The following is a 21,981-nucleotide window of genomic DNA, read 5'->3' on the forward strand; positions in this document are numbered from 1 at the left end:
TATGATGTACAATCACGTGACACTCGGTTTCAGAAGCAAGCTATGATGTACAATCATGTGACACTCAGTTTCAGAAGCAAGCTATGATGTACAATCACGTGACACCCAGTTTCAGAAGCAAGCTATGATGTACAATCATGTGACACTCAGTTTCAGAAGCAAGCTATGATGTACAATCATGTGACACTCTAGTTCAGAAGCAAGCTATGATGTACATCACGTGACACTCTAGTTCAGAAGCAAGCTATGATGTATAATACACGTGACACTCAGTTTCAGAAGCAAGCTATGATGTATAATCACGTGACACTCAGTTTCAGAAGCAAGCTATGATGTACAATCACGTGACACTCAGTTTCAGAAGCATGCTATGATGTACAATCACGTGACACTCAGTTCAGAAGAAAGCTATGATGTTTACCAGGCTGACATAGTGCCCCTCCCATGTGAAATATGTGAAAGTTCATTGTTCAATAGTGACTCACATAAGGGAACCAACAGGTAACGTGTTCATCAGTTTAAAAATTCACGTAAGATAGTTTTGTCACGTTCAAATAAGCTTCTGAAAATCACGCAAAAGTTCAGCCGCTAGATCGTTGAGTTTCAGTGCATGATGCATTGTATAGCTTTTCAAATCTAGGATTTAGCGAATAGCGTAGAGAGGTTTATTTTGTTCGGTGTGATAATTGCAAAGAGTCCCTCTGAATCTATCGTAGTGTGTTGTTGGAGGCTACGTTTCTGGTTCCGGTCGATTCTTGTTCGCGGTAACCTGACGGCATTCTTACATTGAGACGTTTTGAACCGTTGAATAACAAACACTGCTGTTCTCTGCCGAGAGTAAGACTGAGCATTGGAATCATTTTCAGGCTTCATAAGCCACGTTAAATCATGATGGACTTTTAGACTGATATTGGTCCCTGTAGCGAATAGTTATTGACCCAAATGCACAAAAATAGACATTGTATGCTTCACAAAAAGGCAAGCGATTGTGTTTGTTCATAGCCGCTCCCATGTCAGAGTTGACACTTTGACATCATTCAGTAGTATGGCTCACAATAAGATTAAGTGAAAGAACGAGTTACAGTTCATCATTTACATACATAAGTGACTCCGTGGCGGATCAGCTCTGAGATATCTCTGAGATTGCTCTCCGATTTGTGCTTCACAGAAGTTGTAGCCTGGGAGCCATCCCCAGTTGTATTCGCCCGCTAGCTTAACTGGTAACTAGCGACATTAATCATTATAGAGCGGGCGAATACTAAAAGGGGTGGCACCCAGGCTAATGAACATGTTCACTGTACACATTCTAAATCTCAGAGGAAGATTTATCAAGCTACGTTGCTATACACTGTGTATATATCACCCACAGTGCTTGACATGAAATGTCTAGAAATCCATCATGCTATCATGGCTGCTAGCTCTGAAACGACTAGAACAGTTTTAGTGACAGACTCGCCGAATGCTTCTGGGTTTCCGCTTTACGCTCAACTGAGTTACTAAAATCTTGATCCGTGGTTTATGGTTGGATGGAACAACAAATACACATAACGTTACGTGTCAAAGTGGGAGCAATTGGTGGGGTAAGTAATATAATGAACGTGGACAGATTATCAATCAAAGTCAGTGCAGTATTCAGGTGAACAACACAAACCTACAATAAGGCCTTACTTATCACGGTTCAACATTGCTGATCGCTTAGGTCCCTCTAGAACGCCACAGTCTTGTTCTGAATGCACGAAAATTAGAATTTTCAACTTTACAATCACTTGACACTCAGTTTAATAAGCAAGCTATGATGTTTACCAGGCTGACATGGTGCCCCTCCCATGTCAAATATGTAAAGGTTCATAATCTATCTAAGTGAACCAACAGGTTATACATGATTGTATGCAGAAGTAAAAGGTCTCGATCCCACGTCAGTCTAGATCTAGACGTGTCCATTAATTTTAAAATTCACGTAGGATAGTTTTGTCACGTTCAAATAAGCTTCTAAAAATCACGCAAAAGTTCAGCCGCTAGGTCGTTAAGTTTCAGTGCATGATGCATTGTATAGCTTCAGATCTAGTATTTAGCGAAGAGCGTAGAGAGGTTTATTTTGTTCGGTGTGATAATTGTAAAGAGTCCCTCTGAATCCATCGTAGTGCGCTGTTGGAACACCCCCTTACATGCCTTAGGCAGCTCGGGAGCGGTGTTACGCCACTCTCCTTGCAGAGGCCCTGGCGGAGAAAATAATGGCTACCTCGCTTTAACGTTACACATAATCAGCGATTTGAATGTAATGATTCGTAATGGGCACCGACAATTTAGGTAATTCTTGATCATCCCTCTTGCAGGGCCCCACATATGTATGTTTGAAGGTGGCTTCTGTGCACGATAACTCAAGAAGTTTTGGATGCATATGGCTTGTCGTGAAATTTGGTATGTGGTTAGGGTTTGAACTATCAAGGAAATGATTGGCAGATTCTCAGGAATTTTCGTTTGTCGGTTTAAATCATGATTGACACAATGAATTGCTAATTATGCAAATCATGATCTCCTTTTTAATTGCTAATTATGCAAATCATGATCTACTTTTCCTCATCAAAATTATGAAATTCTATAATTTAGCTGTGTTCCATGATATGACATTCAAACACATAACATATGTAATTAAAACAGAGAGGAAAATCAATGCATATCAAATATGCGTGAGTTACTAAAGTAAGTAATGGTGAATATCACTGGATATAAGTCACACGTCCGCCTCATGTACATGAGAAAATGGTACAGCAGCCTTCTTTTTGAAGATATGATAATTTGACATTTGAGTATAGAATATAATCAGCTGATATGATTTACGTAAAAGGGGACCGTGTTTGAATAATCAAGAAAAGAATAGTACGCCCTTCAAAGGTCAAAATAAATTGACGAAGGTATGATGTGGAACTCGGGCTTCATAATTTGCTATCTTAATATAATGCATATGTATGTACACTTTACACACTTTTAGTTGCAAACGTGTTTATTGTGTCTTCCTACAGGCCTGATAATACAGTCCCGCATTGATCTGCCATGTATGGTGGCTACTACGACGAATTTGGCTACCATGACCCTGACGCGTTTACTCATGACCGCGACCGTTACCATGACTATGGCAGGAAGAAATATGAACAAATCATGGCCGACGCGCGTTTTGATGCCGCCAACTGGTTCAGAAGGAGGGACAGAGAATCAGAAGACGGATACCGTAGTTTCGAAAACTACGGCCAAGGAAGCGAGCTTCTCGCTGAACTTGTCAGCCAGCGGAAGAGTGGGGAACTGCTTGATATAGTGGTGGAAGTCGAGGGTAGGGAGTTCCCCTGTCACCGGGCTGTGTTAGCATCCACGCCGTACTTCAAGACCATGCTGTCCTCAAACTTCGCTGAAAGTAGTTCAAGGGCCATAAAACTGCACGAGGTTGACCCCACCAGCTTCTGTAAGATCCTGGACTTCCTGTACACCGGGAAAATCCGCATCGGTAAAGACGACGTCCAGAACATTCTGCAGACGGCTCATATGCTACAGTTGGACAAAATTGTGCAGTACTGCCGCGAGTTCATCCAAGACAACCTCTGCCTTTCCAACTGTCTGGGCGTCATGCGCCTGGCCGACCTTTATGGTCTTTCTGCCTTGAAGACGAAAGCATGGGACATGGCAGTGTCAAACTTCTTAGACGTCACACAGGAAGAGGAGTTCCTTAGCCTTTCCGCGCAACAGCTTGCAGATCTACTCGGAGACGAACATCTTAAAGTTACGAACGAAGATGACGTTGTCAATCCCGTGATAAGATGGCTCGACAATGCCCCTGGGACCCATCAAACAACAATACTAAAGATTATACAAGAGATCCGTTTGTCTTGCGTGAGGGTCAGTGTGCTACAGAGGCTGGAGTCACACCCTGTGATACAGGCGTCAACAGAATGCCTGGCAAAAATCACAGCAGTCAGAGAGAAACACCTCCTTGCCACACAGGTAGAAGATACAACTGGCCCTAGACGTGAAATACCAGACAACCTGGCAATCATTGTCGGCGGTTGGAATGCAAACAGGAGATCTGGATTCACATTTAAAGGCGATCCCCCCATCATGTATAATGCACAGTGGCCAACGCCCATGGAAAGCATAATTTGCCTAGACCCGGACAGTGAGCAATACTACGACATCACTACCCTCCCAACGTATCCTGTTTCAGGGGACATGAGCGTGGCAAGTGCAGGAAGACACCTGTACGTGACAGGTGGGCGGGTCTATCCTCCACTCGGCCAGGGTCCTCATTTTGCTCCATCCAGGCAAGCCTTTCGGTACGATTTCCCTTCGGACACTTGGCTTAGGCTGCCTGACATGCCTCGCGGCTGTGCAGGGCATCAGTCAGTAGTCGTTGACGGGAAACTCTTCGTGGTCAACGCAACGAGTTCTAGTGCGGTGACCATGGGTTGCTATGATCCTGAAAAGGGGACTTGGATACATTCCATACATGTGCGCCCGCCATTGCACCCTTCATCAAAGTTGGCGGTAACAGCCTGCGGGAACAAGGTTGTATTCATCGTGGCAGAGATCACGGATGTCGATGACCGCTCCAACGACATACAGAAAAGGGCAGATATCCAGCAAAGCAAGCTTAAGAGTCAAGGAAAACTGTGTTGCCATGCGTTTGATGTGAAAACCAAAGATTGGAAGTACACCGACATCGAGACTGGTGCCGGTAGCCTATCCATATATAAGGACGTGGATATTCTTACGACTGCCGTCAATAACAAGCTTAATATCCGTACTGGATATGCCCAGTATTCAGACCTTTACATCTACGATGTCGAAGAGAACACCCTAGCGAAGGGTGATGGAGGAGATTGGAAAGACGTCGTTCTTCGCCCGCAATGTGTGCGCGAGTACAGGCACAGCCGATTGAGACAAGACGTCGAGGGCATCGTGAATACCATTAGCTACTACAACTTTGGAGACCTCTCCATCCCTACAAAGCAGACGCCCCTTCCCTTTGCCTTATTTGGCCACACCTTCCTCCAGACCAAGAAGAGCCGCCTCGGGTGGTACTGCCGGGACCTCGTAGAACTGGGGAAAGACGGCAAACGAGAGTCGGGGTCACTCAGCGAACCTACTGGAGCTACGAGCTCTGAGTGACTCGAGTTAATTCACGTTTCACGTTAATGGTGTGAGACAGGAAGAAGCCAAACACTTAATAACGTTAAATAACATCATTTCAAGAATGAAGGACTGCCAGAAAACCTGGTTGATCAGATAATGTGATCACCTTTCACCCCAAGATCTGCTTGGAGATTAGATGGACATGAACTACTAGTATTTTGTGCCATAAAAAATGAGCTCTACATGTACTGCACCAGATCACCGTACTGTGGCAAGGCTATTCTTGTGATTCATGTGCTTCCAAACAGCTGTGAACATTTTGAATTTATGCTTGCTAAGAAATGGTAAAGGCCAAATGATTACTGCTGATATACTGTGATAAACATTATCAACAGGATCTGCTCCAACATGTAACTGATCATAAAAGACATAAGTTGTATGATTTTTCTTAGCCTAGATTAATTTTTTCATTAATGCAAGTACCTTATTAAGTATATATGCTCACACAAACAGAACCTAAGTTTGATCACTTGGTGTCCTCTCAGCTGAGCAGTAACCACCATTGTGATAATTGTAACCACCCCTTTGTTTGTAAATTATTGCTTATTTTCGTATGTTTAAAGATCTAACAGGATTTTTTCTTTGCTAACGATCATTTGTTCAAGGGCCAATGAACAGCAAAATAAATCAATAGACGAAATGCTGATGTCGTCAGTGTGTGTATATTGTCTGGAATCAAGGCGTAAATGACATATTGGTACAAGTACCTTCGAATTCAAAGCATATTGAAGAGGGTATAAAGGGTCCTTGCTGTCAGTTTTTGAGCTCTGTATTGTGCCACGGTAAAAGATCTAATGCAAGTTTAAATTTGTGCTAATACAAACTTGTAGGGCTTGCAGTAGCTTGACGAAATAGCGCTCCTAGCGGCCGACCCGCCTGACAGGGAGAGTTTTCATTAAGCCCAGCCAGTGAAAGATTGAGTAAACACAGGCTAGGACTGAATAGCCCGGGAGACATCCGTTTTTAGTACCCGTTTTTTCGGGGTAGCGAGTACATAGTGCAAGTCACCATACAAAACGGGTGGCACCCAGGCCGCGAAGGGCTGCAAATGTAGCAAAATACTTGGTAGACAATGTGATAAAAAGTGTGCATAAAATACACAGTGTGTGAACCTGCAGGAATTCAAGTTTGGTTAAGTTTATCATCTGCTATGTATGAATGCATGTCTCATTGTTGACTTGTGCAAACCAATACTTAAATTTGCCAAGTCGTCTATTTGTAGTCCTTATAATGATTAACGTTATCATAACAGTCTCAATTGCGGCATACATATAGAATACTACAGCCCGACCGCGAGTCGAATCGCCTGAGGGCCGGAGGGAGATCCGATCCGCGGGAGGGCTGGGACCGAGGGTGATGCGGAATACACCGTGTGGTATTTTATTTATGTCATACCTACCCGAGAAAACAGACATTTCAATGCGAAATGTGCCAAAATTTGGTGTATCTAAACAGAAAAGTGTAACGGCGTCAATTCCAACATCCGAATTCGGTGTTCCAAGTTTCGAAAGCGGCACACTCGGTGCACGCGAAACGCACTATGGAACATTTGGAATCCCGGGCCGTACGCGTAAAGAACCCCGGGCCGTACGAGTGGTTATGACACGGGCCGGAACACCTTTATCGAATCGCGGCCCAGGTATGACATAAAGGGGTCAACGTGCTACCGGCTCTTTCTTTTTAAAAGCAATTTGTTACCTTCGGAGGACATATAAACTGAAAAATAGCAAAAACATAATACACATGCTATCATAAACTGGGATTACTTTTGAAAGAGGTAAAAATGTCGGCATAAAAGAGTACCCATAAGCCCGCGCGCTCCGAAACTGGTATGCGGAAGTTGTCAAGTTGGAGGCTACATTTTCTGGTTTCGGTCGATTCTTGTTCGAGGTAACCTGACAGCATTCTGTGCATTGAGACGTCTTGAACCGTCGAATAGCAAACACTGCTGTTCTCTGACGAAAGCAGGACTGAGCATTTACATACATAAGTGACTCCGTGGCGGATCGGCGGATCAGCGCTGAGATATCTCTGAGATTGCTCTCCGATTCAGTGTGCTTCACAGGTAAGAACATGTTCACTGTACACATTCTACATCTCAGGGGAAGGTTTATCAAGCTACGTAGCTACACTTTATCACTCATAGTGCATGACATGAAATGTCTATGGCTGCCAACTCTGTTTGAAACTACCAGAACAGTTAAGTAATAGGCCAAATGCTTCTGGGTCTCAACTACAACGCTTTACGCTCAACTGAGTTACTGAAATCTTGTTGAGAAAGTGGTTTATATTTGGATGGAAACAAATACACATAACGTTAGGTGTCAAAGTGGGAGCAATTGGTGTACGTACGTAAGTACATGTAATGGACGTGGACAGATTATCAATCACAACCAGTGCATTATTTATGTTATTCCGAGGTGAACGACTGGACATAAATCTACATGTACAGTTAGACAGTACTTCTCACGGTTCAACATTGCTCGTATAGGTCTCTCTAGAACGCCACATTTTGTTCTAAATGCACGAAAATTGGAATTTTTAACTGCACTATCACGTGACACTCAGTTTCGGAAGCATGCTATGATGTACAATCACGTGACACTCAGTTTCATAAGCAAGCTATGATGTACAATCACGTGACACTCAGTTTCAGAAGCAAGCTATGATGTACAATCACGTGACACTCAGTTTCAGAAGCAAGCTATGATGTACAATCACGTGACACTCAGTTTCAGAAGCAAGCTATGATGTACAATCACGTGACACTCAGTTTCAGAAGCAAGCTATGATGTACAATCACGTGACACTCAGTTTCAGGAGCAAGCTATGATGTATAATCACGTGACACTCAGTTTCAGAAGCAAGCTATGATGTCCACCAGGCCCAAGCTATGTTGCCCCTCCCATGTCAGAGATGTGAAAGTTCATAGTTCAATAGTGACTCACATAAGTGGACCAACAAATTTTTAAGAATTTGTTGGTTTAAAAATTCAGGTAAGATATTTTTTCAGATAAAAAGTCAGATAAGGTAATTTGTAAAAAAATTCAGATAAGGTAATTTGTTGGTTTAAAAATTCAGGTAAGATATTTTTCTCACGTTCAAATAAGCTTCTAAAAATCACGCAAAAGTTCAGCCGCTAGGTCGTTAAGTTTCAGTGCATGATGCATTGTATAGCTTTTCAAATCTAGGATTTAGCGAAGAGCGTAGAGAGGTTTATTTTGTTCGGTGTGATAATTGTAAAGAGTCCCTCTGAATCTATCGTAGTGCGCTGTTGGAGGCTACGTTTCTTGGTCCCGGTCGATTCTTGTTCGCGGTAACCTGACGGCATTCTTACATTGAGACGTTTTGAACCGTTGAATAACAAACACTGTTGTTCTCTGTGCCGAGAGTAGGACTAAGCATTGGAATCATTTTCAGGCTTCATAACTTAAGCCACGTTAAATCATGATGGACTTTTAGACTGATATTGGTCCCCGTACCGATAGTTATTGACCCAAATGCACAAAAATAGACACTGTATGCTTCTCAATAATGGCAAACTATTGTGTTTTTTTATAGCCACTCCCATGTCAGAGTTGCTTTGGGACTTTGAAATTTCAGTAGTATGGCTCACGATAAGCTAAAGTGGAAAAACGAGTTACAGTTCATTTACATACATAAGTGATTCCGTAGCGGATCAGCGCTCAGATATCTCTGAGATTGCTCTCCGATTTGTGCTTCACAGAAGTTGTAGCCTAGGTGCCATCCCCAGTAGTATTCGCCCGCTAGCTTTTATAAAGGGGGTGGCACTCAGGCTGAAGAACATGTTCACTGTACACATTCTAGATTTCAGAGGAAGGTTTATTAGTCTACGTTGCTACACTGTATCACTCTCAGTGCTTGACATGAAATGTCTAGAAACCCATCATGCTATCATGGCTGCTAGCTCTGTTTGAAACGACTAGAACAGTTTTAATGACAGGCTTGCCGAATGCTTCTGGGTTTCCGCTTTACGCTCAACTGAGTTACTAACATCTTGATCCGTGGTTTATGGTTGGATGGAACAACAAATATACATAACGTTACGTGTCAAAGTGGGAGCAATTGGTGGGGTATAAGTACATATAATGGACGTGGACAGATTATCAATCAAAGTCAGTGCAGTATGTTTATTCAGGTGAACAACACAAACCTGCAATAAGGCCTTACTTATCACCGTTTAACATAGCTGATCGCTTAGGTCTCTCTAGAACGCCACAGTCTTGTTCTGAATGCACGAAAATTGGAATTTCAACTGCACTATCAAGTGACACTCAGTTTCATAAACAAGCTATGATGTTTACCAGGCTGTCGTGGTGCCCCTCCCATGTCAAATATGTAAAAGTTCATAATTCACCTAAGTGAACCAACAGGTTAGACATGATTGTATGCATTGTATGCAGAAGTAATAGGTCTCGATCCCACGTCAGTCTAGATCTAGATGTGTTCATTATTTTAAAAATTCACGTAGGATAGTTTTGTCACGTTCAAATAAGCTTCTAAAAATCACGCAAAAGTTCAGCCGCTAGGTCGTTAAGTTTCAGTGCATGATGCATTGTATAGCTTCAGATCTAGGGTTTAGCGAAGAACGTAGAGAGGTTTATTTTGTTCGGTGTGATAATTGTAGAGTTCCTCGATCTGAATCTATCGTAGTGCGTTGTTAGGACACCCCCTTCGGCAGCTCGGGAGTAGCGTTACGCCACTCACCTTGCAGAGGCCCTGGCGGAGAAAATAATGGCTACCTCGCTTTAACGTTACACATAATCAGCGATTTGAATGTAATGATTCGTAATGGGCACCTGTAATTTTGGTAATTCTTGATCAACCCTCATGCAGGGCCCCACATGTGTGTTTGAAAGTGGCTTCTGTGCACGATAACTCAAGAAGTTTTGGATGCATATGGCTTGTCGTGAAATTTGGTATGTGGTTAGGGCTTGAACTATCAAGGAAATGATTGGCAGATTCTCAGGAATTTTCGTTTGTAGGTTTAAATCATGATTGACACAATGAATGGCTAATTATGCAAATCATGATCTCCTTTTCAATTGCTAATTATGCAAATCATGATCTATTTTTCCTCATCAAAATGATGAAATTCTATAATTTAGCTGTGTTTCATGATATGACATACAAACACATAACATGACGTGTAACTAAAACAGAGGAATATCAATGCATATCAAATATGCGTGAGTTAAGTAATGGTGAATATCACTAGACATAAATCACACGCCCGCCTCATGTACATGAGAAAATGGTACAGCAACCTTCTTTGTGAAGATATGATAATTTGACATTCGAGTATAGAATATAATCAGCTGATATGATTTACGTAAAAGGGGACCTTATTTGAATAATCAAGAAAAGAATAGTACGCCCTTCAAAGGTCAAAATAAATTGACGAAGGTATGATGTGGAACTCGGGCTTCATAATTTGCTATCTTAATATAATGCATATGTATGTACACTTTACACACTTTTAGTTGCAAACGTGTTTATTGTGTCTTCCTACAGGCCTGATAATACAGTCCCGCATTGATCTGCCATGTATGGTGGCTACTACGACGAATTTGGCTACCATGACCCTGACGCGTTTACCCATGACCGCGACCGTTACCATGACTATGGCAGGAAGAAATATGAACAAATCATGGCCGACGCGCGTTTTGATGCCGCCAACTGGTTCAGAAGGAGGGACAGAGAATCAGAAGACGGATACCGTAGTTTCGAAAACTACGGTCAAGGAAGCGAGCTTCTCGCTGAACTTGTCAGCCAGCGGAAGAGTGGGGAACTGCTTGATATAGTGGTGGAAGTCGAGGGTAGGGAGTTCCCCTGTCACCGGGCTGTGTTAGCATCCACGCCGTACTTCAAGACCATGCTGTCCTCAAACTTCGCTGAAAGTAGTTCAAGGGCCATAAAGCTGCACGAGGTTGACCCCACCAGCTTCTGTAAGATCCTGGACTTTTTGTATACCGGGAAAATCCGCATCGGTAAAGACGACGCCCAGGACATTCTGCAGGCAGCACGCATGCTACAGTTGGACAAGATTGTACATTACTGTACGTTGTACGTTGGAGGTCGCAGTGACTCTGACAATGACTATTACGATGACGACTTTTACTTTGACAGTGACCATAACCCTGACAATTACCATGACCGCGACCGTGGCCATGAACATGAATCCGCCAACTGGTTCAGAAGGAGGGACAGACAATCAGAAGACGGATCCCGTAGCTTCAAAAACCGCGCCCAAGGACGCGAGCTTCTTTCTGAACTTGTCAGCCAGCGGAAGAGCGGGGAATTGCTTGATATAGTGGTGGATGTCGAGGGTAGGGAGCTCCCCTGTCACCGGGCTGTGTTGGCATCCACGCCGTACTTCAAGACCATGCTGTCGTCAGACTTCGCTGAAAGTAGTTCAAGGGACATAAAACTGCACGAGGTTGACTTCACCAGCTTCTGTAAGATCCTGGACTTCCTGTACACCGGGAAAATCCGCATCGGTAAAGACGACGTCCAGAACATTCTGCAGACGGCTCATATGCTACAGTTGGACAAAATTGTGCAGTACTGCCGCGAGTTCATCCAAGACAACCTCTGCCTTTCCAACTGTCTGGGCGTCATGCGCCTGGCCGACCTTTATGGTCTTTCTGCCTTGAAGACGAAAGCATGGGACATGGCAGTGTCAAACTTCTTAGACGTCACACAGGAAGAGGAGTTCCTTAGCCTTTCCGCGCAACAGCTTGCAGATCTACTCGGAGACGAACATCTTAAAGTTACGAACGAAGATGACGTTGTCAATCCCGTGATAAGATGGCTCGACAATGCCCCTGGGACCCATCAAACAACAATACTAAAGATTATACAAGAGATCCGTTTGTCTTGCGTGAGGGTCAGTGTGCTACAGAGGCTGGAGTCACACCCTGTGATACAGGCGTCAACAGAATGCCTGGCAAAAATCACAGCAGTCAGAGAGAAACACCTCCTTGCCACACAGGTAGAAGATACAACTGGCCCTAGACGTGAAATACCAGACAACCTGGCAATCATTGTCGGCGGTTGGAATGCAAACAGGAGATCTGGATTCACATTTAAAGGCGATCCCCCCATCATGTATAATGCACAGTGGCCAACGCCCATGGAAAGCATAATTTGCCTAGACCCGGACAGTGAGCAATACTACGACATCACTACCCTCCCAACGTATCCTGTTTCAGGGGACATGAGCGTGGCAAGTGCAGGAAGACACCTGTACGTGACAGGTGGGCGGGTCTATCCTCCACTCGGCCAGGGTCCTCATTTTGCTCCATCCAGGCAAGCCTTTCGGTACGATTTCCCTTCGGACACTTGGCTTAGGCTGCCTGACATGCCTCGCGGCTGTGCAGGGCATCAGTCAGTAGTCGTTGACGGGAAACTCTTCGTGGTCAACGCAACGAGTTCTAGTGCGGTGACCATGGGTTGCTATGATCCTGAAAAGGGGACTTGGATAGATTCCATACATGTGCGCCCGCCATTGCACCCTTCATCAAAGTTGGCGGTAACAGCCTGCGGGAACAAGGTTGTATTCATCGTGCCAGAGATCACGGATGTCGATGACCGCTCCAACGACATACAGAAAAGGGCAGATGTCCAGCAAAGCAAGCTTAAGAGTCAAGGAAAACTGTGTTGCCATGCGTTTGATGTGAAAACCAAAGATTGGAAGTACACCGACATCGAGACTGGTGCCGGTAGCCTATCCATATATAAGGACGTGGATATTCTTACGACTGCCGTCAATAACAAGCTTAATATCCGTACTGGATATACCCAGTATTCAGACCTTTACATCTACGATGTCGAAGAGAACACCCTAGCGAAGGGTGATGGAGGAGATTGGAAAGAGGACGTTCTTCGCCCGCAATGTATGCGCGAGTACAGGCACAGCCGATTGAGACAAGACGTCGAGGGCATCGTGAATACCATTAGCTACTACAAGTTTGGAGACAACCACAGCAGAAGGCAGACGATTGGAGGCCACAACATCCCGACGAGGCAGACGCTTGGAAGCCACCACATCCCCACAAGGCAGACGTTTGGAGGCCACCACATCCCCACAAGGCAGACGTTTGGAGACCGCTCCATCCCTACCAAGCAAACGCCCCTTCCCTTTGCCTTATTCGGCCACAGTTTCCTCCAGACCAAGAAGAGCCGCCTCGGGTGGTACTGCCGGGACCTTGTAGCACCGAAGAAAGACGGCAAACGAGAGCCGGGATCACTCAGTGAGCCTACTGGAGCTACGAGCTCTAAGTGACTCGAGTTGGCCCCAAATTCACGTTAAGTGTGTGAGACAGGCAGAAGCCAAACAATCAATAACATCATTTCAAGAATGAAGGACTGCCAGAAAACCTGGTTGATCAGATAATGTGATCACCACCCCAAGATCTAATCGGAGATTAGGTGGACATGAACTACTAGCATTTTGTGAAAAAAAAGGGCTCTACATCACCAGATCATGGTACTATGGCAAGGCTATTCTAGTGTTTCGTGTGCTTACAAACAGCTCTGGACATGTTGGATTTATGCTAAGAATGGTAAAGGCCAAATGATTACTGCATGCTGGTATATTATGATTAACATTGTCAATAGGATCTGTTCTAAGATATTGTCCCCAACATGTAACTGATCATAAAAGACATAAGTTGTATTTTATCAAATCCTAGATTGTTTTTCATTATTGCAATTTGCAAGTACCTTATTAAGTATATATGGTCACATAACCTGAACCTAAGTTGGACCACTTGGTGTCCTCTAAGCTGAGCAGTAACCACCATTATGATTAATCACCACTTTGTAAATCATTGCTTATATATTTTCGGATGTTAGAGATCTAACAGGATTTTTTTCTTTGCTAATAATCATTTGTTCGAAGTTCATAATATAAACAGAAAAATAAATCAATAGATGGTATGCTGATGTGTGTCGTCAGTGTGTATATATTGTCTGGAATCAAGGCGTAAATGCTATAATGGTACAAGTAACTTCAAAGCAAAAATTGGGGTATATTGAAGAGGGTATAGGGTTCTTGCTGTCAGTTTGTGAGCTCTGAATTGTGCCAAGGTGAACGATCTACTGCAAATTTGTGCCAATTCAAAGTCTTAACTTTTAGTTTTAGGGCTTGCAATAGCCTGACTAAATAGCGCCCCTAGCGGCCGACCCGCCTGACAGGGAGGGCCGGGGGTTTCATAGCCTGGTGTCCAGCCTTGTTAGCTTCAGTCCGCTCCCCAAGATCTTCAGGAGAGGACTAAAGCTAACAAGGCTGGACATCAGGCTAGGGGTTTCATCCATTAACCCCAGTTAGTGAGAGATTGATCACGAGCTAGAGTAAACACAGGCAGGGGTGCACAGCCTGGGAGCCATCCCATGTTGTACCCGTGTGCAAGGAGCCCCGTTACAAAACGGGTTGCACCCAGGCTGATTAAGGGCTGCAATTATGGAAAAAAATACTTACTAGAAGATTGAATCTAACGTGAGTGTATGAACCTGCAGCAATTCAAGTTTAGTCAAGTGTATCATCATGTATGAGTGTCTCCTTGTTGACTTGTGCAAACCAGCTCTACATTTGAATGCGCCAAGTACGATGGTTTATTTGTACTCCTTATAATGATTAACGTTATCATAACAATCTCCATTGCGGCACACAAGGGTCAACGTACTACCGGCTCTTTCTTTTTGAAAGCAATTTGTTACCTTGGGAGGGCATATAAACTGAATAATAGCCAAAACAAAGTACACCTGCTACTACAAACTGGGCTTGCTTTAGAAAGGAGAAAAATTGTGGCATATAAGAGTATCCATCAGCCCACGCGCTCCGAAACTGTTATGCAGAAGTTGTAACGTTAAAAGGAACATTTCCTGGTCTCCATTCAGTCCTTGCATATTGTCCGAGCTATATGTGTCTTGATAGCATTCCATGCAATTAGACGTGTATGAAGTGAAGAACCGTCGAATAACAAACACTACTGTTCTCTGTGGAAAGTAGGGCTGAGCATTGCAATTTGCAGGTTGGTGGACTAGCTTCATAAGCCATGTTAATCATGATGTACTTCGATATGCATGTATTGCACATGCATACGTACTGATTTGCGTTGTATAATTGTGTCTATAGTCATGTTAAAACTGATATATAACATTTTAGATGTATATGCAACTGGTTTTAGTGTGTATACAAATAATGGCCACCAAGAGAGCTTGAGATGGGAAAACGGCCTTATACGGCTGAAAAAAGTTCCACCAGGTTGGTAGAACATAGGATATTGGAATTTTCTTTTTCATAGCTAGTAATGTTTCTCATCTTACGGTTCGTCTATCAGACACCTTCGCCAGAGCTTATGACTGGAGTACTACAACTCGCCTCTGTGAAGCCAGATGTTTAGAGATCTACCTGGATTTTTTTCTATGCTAATGATTAATTGTTCAAAGATCAAAGAACAGAAAAAAATAGATCAATAACGAAATGCTGATGCTGTCAATACCGCATGTAGTAGCCTGACTAAGTAGCGCTCCTAGCGGCCGGCCCGCCTGACAATATTCGGGGACTGAGTAAACACTAGGGCTGCACAGACATCCGTTTTTTTTCGAAGTAGCGAGCTCGAGTTAGCCTGGGTGCCAAACCAATAGCACACTGGACACAAAAGTACTGAGATACGTTGTGTCCAGTGTGCTATGGGTTTGGCACCAAAGCTAAGCTCGAGTGCGAGAAGCCCCGTTACAAAAAGGGTGATCCTCAGGCTAAGGACTGCAAATGTGGGGGAATACTTACTAGAAGATGTGATCAAACTTATGCATAAATTCACAGACTGTATGAACCTGCAGGATCATTTAGTTTGGTTTAGTGTACCTGCTTCTCCTGTGTATGAATGTCGACTTGTACAAACCAGCTCTATATTTAAGTGCGCCAAGTCGTCTGTTTGTATTCCTTATAATGATTAACCTTATCATAACAATCTGCATACAAGGGTCTACGTGCTACCGGCTCTTTCTCTTTGGAATCCTATTTTCCCTTGGGAGGGCATACAAACTGAAAAATAGCAAAAACAAAGTACACATGCTATCATAAACTGGGCTTGCTTTTGAAAGAAGTAAAAAAAAAATGTAGGCATAAAAGAGTACCCATAAGCCCGCGCGCTCCGAAACTGTTATGCGGAAGTTGTAACGCTAAAAGGAACATTTCCTGGTCTCGGTCGGTTCTTGTCCGAGCTATATGTATCTTGAAAGCATTCCATGCATTTAGACGTGTATGAAGTGAAGAATTGTCAAACACCAAAAACACTGCTGTTCTCTGTCGAAAGCAGGGCTGAACATTGGAATCATTTGCAGGTTGGTGGGCTAGCTAGCTTCATAAGGCTTGATGATGGACTTTGATATTTTTACATGCATACGTACTGACTTCCGTCATAAAATTGTGTCTCTCTGTAGCTATGTTAAAACTTCCCTGCGTTTATTTCTGTCCAGCAGATTTCATAGAATTCTGAGTAAACCAACGTCATGTTCTGGGATTATGATTTTGATGCCTCGAGTGAAGACGACGACTATGATGAAATATACCGGGTTAGTACTATGACTTTGACTGATTCTGCACCTGATAACTCGTACCACGGCAGTGCAAGGGTGTTAACCCCTACAATGGCCCGAAGAAGGAGAGACATGTACAGAGAATCAGATGACGGCCCCCTTGTCGACGTCTATGGATACGACTATGATGAATTGGACCAGATTAGTACTATGACCTTGACTGATTCTGCACCTGATAACCCGTGCCACGACAGTCCAAGGCCGCCAGTACTCCCACCATACCGCAGAAGGTGCTATATGGAATCTGATGACAGTACGCCGCCGCCAGTACGTATACCACCCCCACGTATACCACCCGCCCCCTACATACGTATACCACCCCCACCATACATGGAATCTGATGACGGCTCCCGTCTCTATGCAAACTACCTCCATGGGGTCGAGCGTACCCATCTTGCTAAACTTGACAACCAGAGAAAGGCTAGGAAATTCCTTGACGTGATGGTACAAGTCGATGGTAGGGAGTTTCCCTGTCACCGGGCTGTGTTGACATCCACGCAGTACTTCGAGACCATGTTGTCGTCCAACTTCTCTGAGAGTAGTTCTGGGGTCATACAGCTGCGTGAGATAGACTCCAACAGCTTCTCCAAGATCCTGGACTTCCTGTATACCGGGGAAATTCGCATCGGTAAAGACGACGTTCAGGACATTCTGCAGACGGCTCACATGCTACTGTTGGACAAAATTGTGGAGCACTGTCGTGAGTTCATCGAGGACAACCTCTGTCCGTCCAACTGTCTGGGCATCATGCGCCTTGCCAACCTGTATGGGTTTTCTGCCTTGAGGAAGAAAGGCAAGGAACATGGCAGCGTCAAACTCCCAATACGTTACACAAGATGAGGAGTTCCTTGGCCTTTCGGCACAAGAGCTGGCAGATCTACTCAGAGGCGAGCATCTTTTTTTGTATTTCTTTTTAAGAACGAAGTCGAAGATGACGTTGTCAGTTCTGTTCTAAAATGGCTCGACCATGCTGAGCACCGTAAGTCCGAAATCCTCATGATTTTACAAGAGATCCATCTGTCTTGTGTGAGAGTCAGCGTGCTACAGAAACTCGAGTCACACCCTTTGATACAAGAGTCCGCAGAATGCCTGGCAAAGATCACAGCAGCTAAGGAGAAACATCTTCTCGGTACACAGGTAAAAGGAGAAGATGCAAGTGTTCCTAGACGCGGGATATCGGACGATCTGGCAATTATTGTCGGTGGTTGGAAGGCAGTCGGTGGAAAGCCAACGCCCGTGCAAAGTATAATTTGCTTTGAACCAGACTGTCAGCAATACTACCACATCACCACCCTCCCAACACCTGCTTCTGAGTACATGAGCGTGGCAAGTGCAGGGAGACACCTGTATGTGACAGGTGGGCGGGTCCATCCCGTGGTCGGCCAGGGTCCCAAATCTTTCTCCAGACAAGCCTTTCGGTACGATTTCCCTTCGGACACTTGGCTGAGGTTGCCCGACATGCCTCGCGGCTGGGCAGAGCATCAGTCAGTGGTCGTTGACGGTAAACTCTTCGTGGTCTACGCGACGTCTTTGATGACCATGGGCATGGATTGCTATGATCCTGAAGAGGGGGCTTGGATGTACATAAACGTGCGACCATCACTGGGCCCTTCATCAAAATGGATGGTAACAGCATCTGGAGACAAGGTTGTCATCATCGTGTCAAAGATCATGGACGTAAAACACGGTTGCTTCTCGTGGTTCGAAGAAGAAGGTGGACTTGAGACTGAGGGAAAGTTGTGTGTTCTTGCGTTTGATGTGAAAACCAAAGGTTGGAGCTACGCCGATATCCAGATGGATGAAGTCAAGTCAAGCCAGTCCTCGGTGGAGGACATGGACATTCGCACTACTACTGTCACTGACAAGCTTTACATCCGTACTGAATATACTAGTACCCAGCATTCCAACCTTTATATCTTCAACGCCGAAGAGAACACCCTAACGAAGGGTGATAGAGAAGATGGGTTGGTCTGGGATAGGGACGTCCTTCGCGTGAAATGTGAGCACAGCTACCGCAACGTTAGAAAGAAGACCACGGGCTTCGCCATCGTGGACACCATTTCCTTATTCGGCCACTGCTTCCTCCAAACCAAGAAGAGCCGTGCAGGGTGGTACTGCCGGGACCTTGAAGCACTGACGAAAGACGAAGAGGCTCAGCGAGTAAAATCAGACGGTGAGTCTATTGAAGGCCTATTGAGACGTGGGCCCTATACGAGACATAAAGAGCCCAAAAGCAGAGTCACAGCACGAAAACACATAGAGCCAACTTTACGAACTCAGGCCGAAGATGACGTCGACAGCAGAACAACGCACTCCCCGGCCCCGGTGAGCATGATGTCAGATTGTTTTGGGCTGTTCCAAATGCCGTCGACACCCCCGCGTGCGCGAGGCGTTCGAAACGGAAAATTCACATTGGATTTACTGCCGAGGGGCGATATGGGAGACACAATAGATGTCAAATCAACAAAATAGACATACATGGCTACCATTTCAGATGAAAAAAAATATATATTCAAAATATGCCTCAGCTATCCTTCTGGACCACCTTAAGAGGTATTAAAGGCGGCAAAACATTTTAGCAGCCTTTACGCCATCGGAAAGGCAACTAAAAGGGAAATATGGCCTTTCCGTCACCTTTCCACATGTGTAAATGTCACGTTAATATAAAGTGTTTCTTTCCGTAAGCTTTACATGGACTTAAAAATAATGTAAAGAAAGCATGCGGAAATGGGTTAACTAAAGGCATCTCAAAAGCCATACGATCTTTTTGATTTTTTTTTTTAAATATAGTCCTTACCAACCTCACGCGACTAAACACAAGCATTTTATATGCTTTTTCATCTTTGGTTTTACCTGAAATATTAGATATCTTCCATAATTTCTTGTTGAATCGCCGCAAAATTATTATGTCTAATCATGCGCATTTCTATATGTTTATGTTTCCAAAAACATTCGGTTACTTTCCTCGTTCTATAAACAAGCTTTCCGCCGACCTGGAGGCAAGTTCCCTCTATACAGTAAAGGCGTAGTTAAGCTACAGGAAATGTTGCGTTTCTTTTTCTTTTCTTACCGTCGCAAAGTTTTCCATAAATTGAAGCAATTGCCATGTTTTTCACGTCACTGTTATTTGAGAGCGGCCAAATATAACAACACACCGTGCCTAGTCCTTTCTACCATATCTGGCTTTCCAAAAGCACAGTGTTTGATTCCAAAAAATTACGGTTCCTTTCCTCCTCCTATAAACAAGCTTTCCGCCGACCGGGAGATATCTCCCCCTATACAGTATAGGCGTCGTTAAGCTACAGGAAATGTTGCGTTTCTTTGTCTTTTCCTCCCGCGTCGCAAAGCTTTCCCAAAATTGTAGCAAGCGCCATGTTTTTCACACTTAGAGAGAGCGGAAAATGCAACAACATATGATTAGTCCTTTCTATATGTTTAAATTGGCTTTCCAAAAACATACTACACTGTACATGTACTACGGTTCCTTTAATACTTCTGTAAACAAGCTTTCCGCCGACCGGGAGACATCTCCACCTATACAGTAAAGGCGTCGTTAAGCTACAGGAAATACGTACCGCGCTGGGCTTGGATCTGAACATTTAGAACTCACAAAATATGTTTAACTAGAGACTGACAGATAAAACATTTTTCAAACCGAGATAGACTATAATACTGGGAAACTGTAGACTATTTCAATTAAACGATTCTTTCGTTATCAGCCAGGTACCTATAATTTCTCAGTCAACAACCCACCCGAAGTTTACTACGGTCCGTGTCAATACGTACGGCGCTGTGATGAGATCCTGTACATTTAGAACTCACAGAATATGTTTGACTCGAGACTGACAGATAAAACATTTTTCAAACCGAGATAGACTTTAATACTGTGAATCTGTAAACTACTTTAGTTGTCCTTTAGATGGAACGATTCTTTCGTTATTGGAATAATTTTTCCCTTGGGAGGACATATAAACTGAAAAATAGCAAAAACTAGAATTCCGAGACCTCATACCTCCATGAAATATGATCTTGATATGTAAATGTAAATTTCTTCTTTAATTGTGCAAATGACCTCTGCATTAACATGATATATGCATCGTGATGTATGTTAAATTTTGATTAACTTACAGATGTCTCATCATTCACCATTACGAAACCATAGAATTTTCGCATTAATTATGCAAATTAGGTCATCATTTGCATAATTAGTATCTGTTGAAGTTCCGCCTGCCATAGGTTACATACATTACATGTATGTAAGTAGTATAATGTAAAACACTGTAATTATAGAATTTCCTCATTAATTATGCAAATACAGTCCTCATTTGCATAATTTGCATTTAATTATGTACATCTCTCTCTCAGCTACCTACACACCAAAAATAATGAAAATATGTTGTTCCTGTCTGGACTTATTGGTCTTTTAAACATTTCGCCAGAAAGTGCCCTGCAGTTCCAGAACAAGCCGCTAGGGGGCCCAAACTCATAAGACTTCTTCCCAAGCACGAGAGCTACCTTCCATCAAAATTTCATGACCCTAGCATGTCCAGATCGCGAGATATCAAAACCGGAGTTGCGCTGCAGTACCAAGGGAAGCCACTAGGGGGACCAAAATCTAATCATTTCCAGTTTTCGTCACACCCTACCAACACACCAAGTATGAAACCAATCCATCCAGGCGTTCTTGAGTTATCTTGTTGACCAACAGACGGACGGACAGACGGACGGACGGACGGACGGACAGATAAACGCAACTGAAAATATAACCTCCATGACACATTTCATGGAGGTAATAACACGTTAGAAGGAGTAACATGGACGGCAGTCAGAACTCATCCCAGGAATTGCGTAACCTTTGACATTTAGATCGCACCACTTACTTATAGGGGGCCATATTGTCATAAATTAGACTTTTATGGGCAGAAAAATCCCATTTGGTAGTTCTCAACGTGTTGTTGGCGTTGATAAAACATTTCATAGTATAAATTTATGGTACTTACTGTTAATTAAGTTCTGTTCTAATTTTTGAAACATTTACAATGTGATGTTCCCATGACCGTCACCATGGATTTTCCCACGCTCTGAGCAAAAAATGGCGGAAGGTGGGGAGGGGTGGACGCCCCCTTTCTCCAAAAGAAAGTCATTATGTGTGATAACTGGAGGTAGCAAAGGGTT

General features: G+C 43.7%; 1 protein-coding gene and 1 pseudogene across 1 annotated transcript; both read left to right on the forward strand.

Moving 5' to 3' along the window:
- Positions 1-3,114: 3,114 nt before the first annotated feature.
- On the forward strand, positions 3,115-14,098 carry LOC109477949. The gene is made up of 2 exons (XM_019779407.1): positions 3,115-5,150; positions 10,738-14,098. The coding sequence occupies exons 1-2, from the start codon at positions 3,157-3,159 to the stop codon at positions 13,484-13,486; spliced, it is 4,743 nt and encodes a 1,580-aa protein (XP_019634966.1). The 5' UTR covers positions 3,115-3,156; the 3' UTR covers positions 13,487-14,098.
- A 3,036-nt stretch (positions 14,099-17,134) lies between these two features.
- LOC109477950 overlaps positions 17,135-21,981 on the forward strand; it is a 10,908-nt pseudogene continuing 6,061 nt past the window's right edge.

Source organism: Branchiostoma belcheri, unplaced genomic scaffold (assembly GCF_001625305.1).
Source record: "Branchiostoma belcheri isolate BF01 breed outbred unplaced genomic scaffold, Haploidv18h27 scaffold415, whole genome shotgun sequence".
In the NCBI taxonomy this organism is placed as follows: domain Eukaryota; kingdom Metazoa; phylum Chordata; class Leptocardii; order Amphioxiformes; family Branchiostomatidae; genus Branchiostoma; species Branchiostoma belcheri.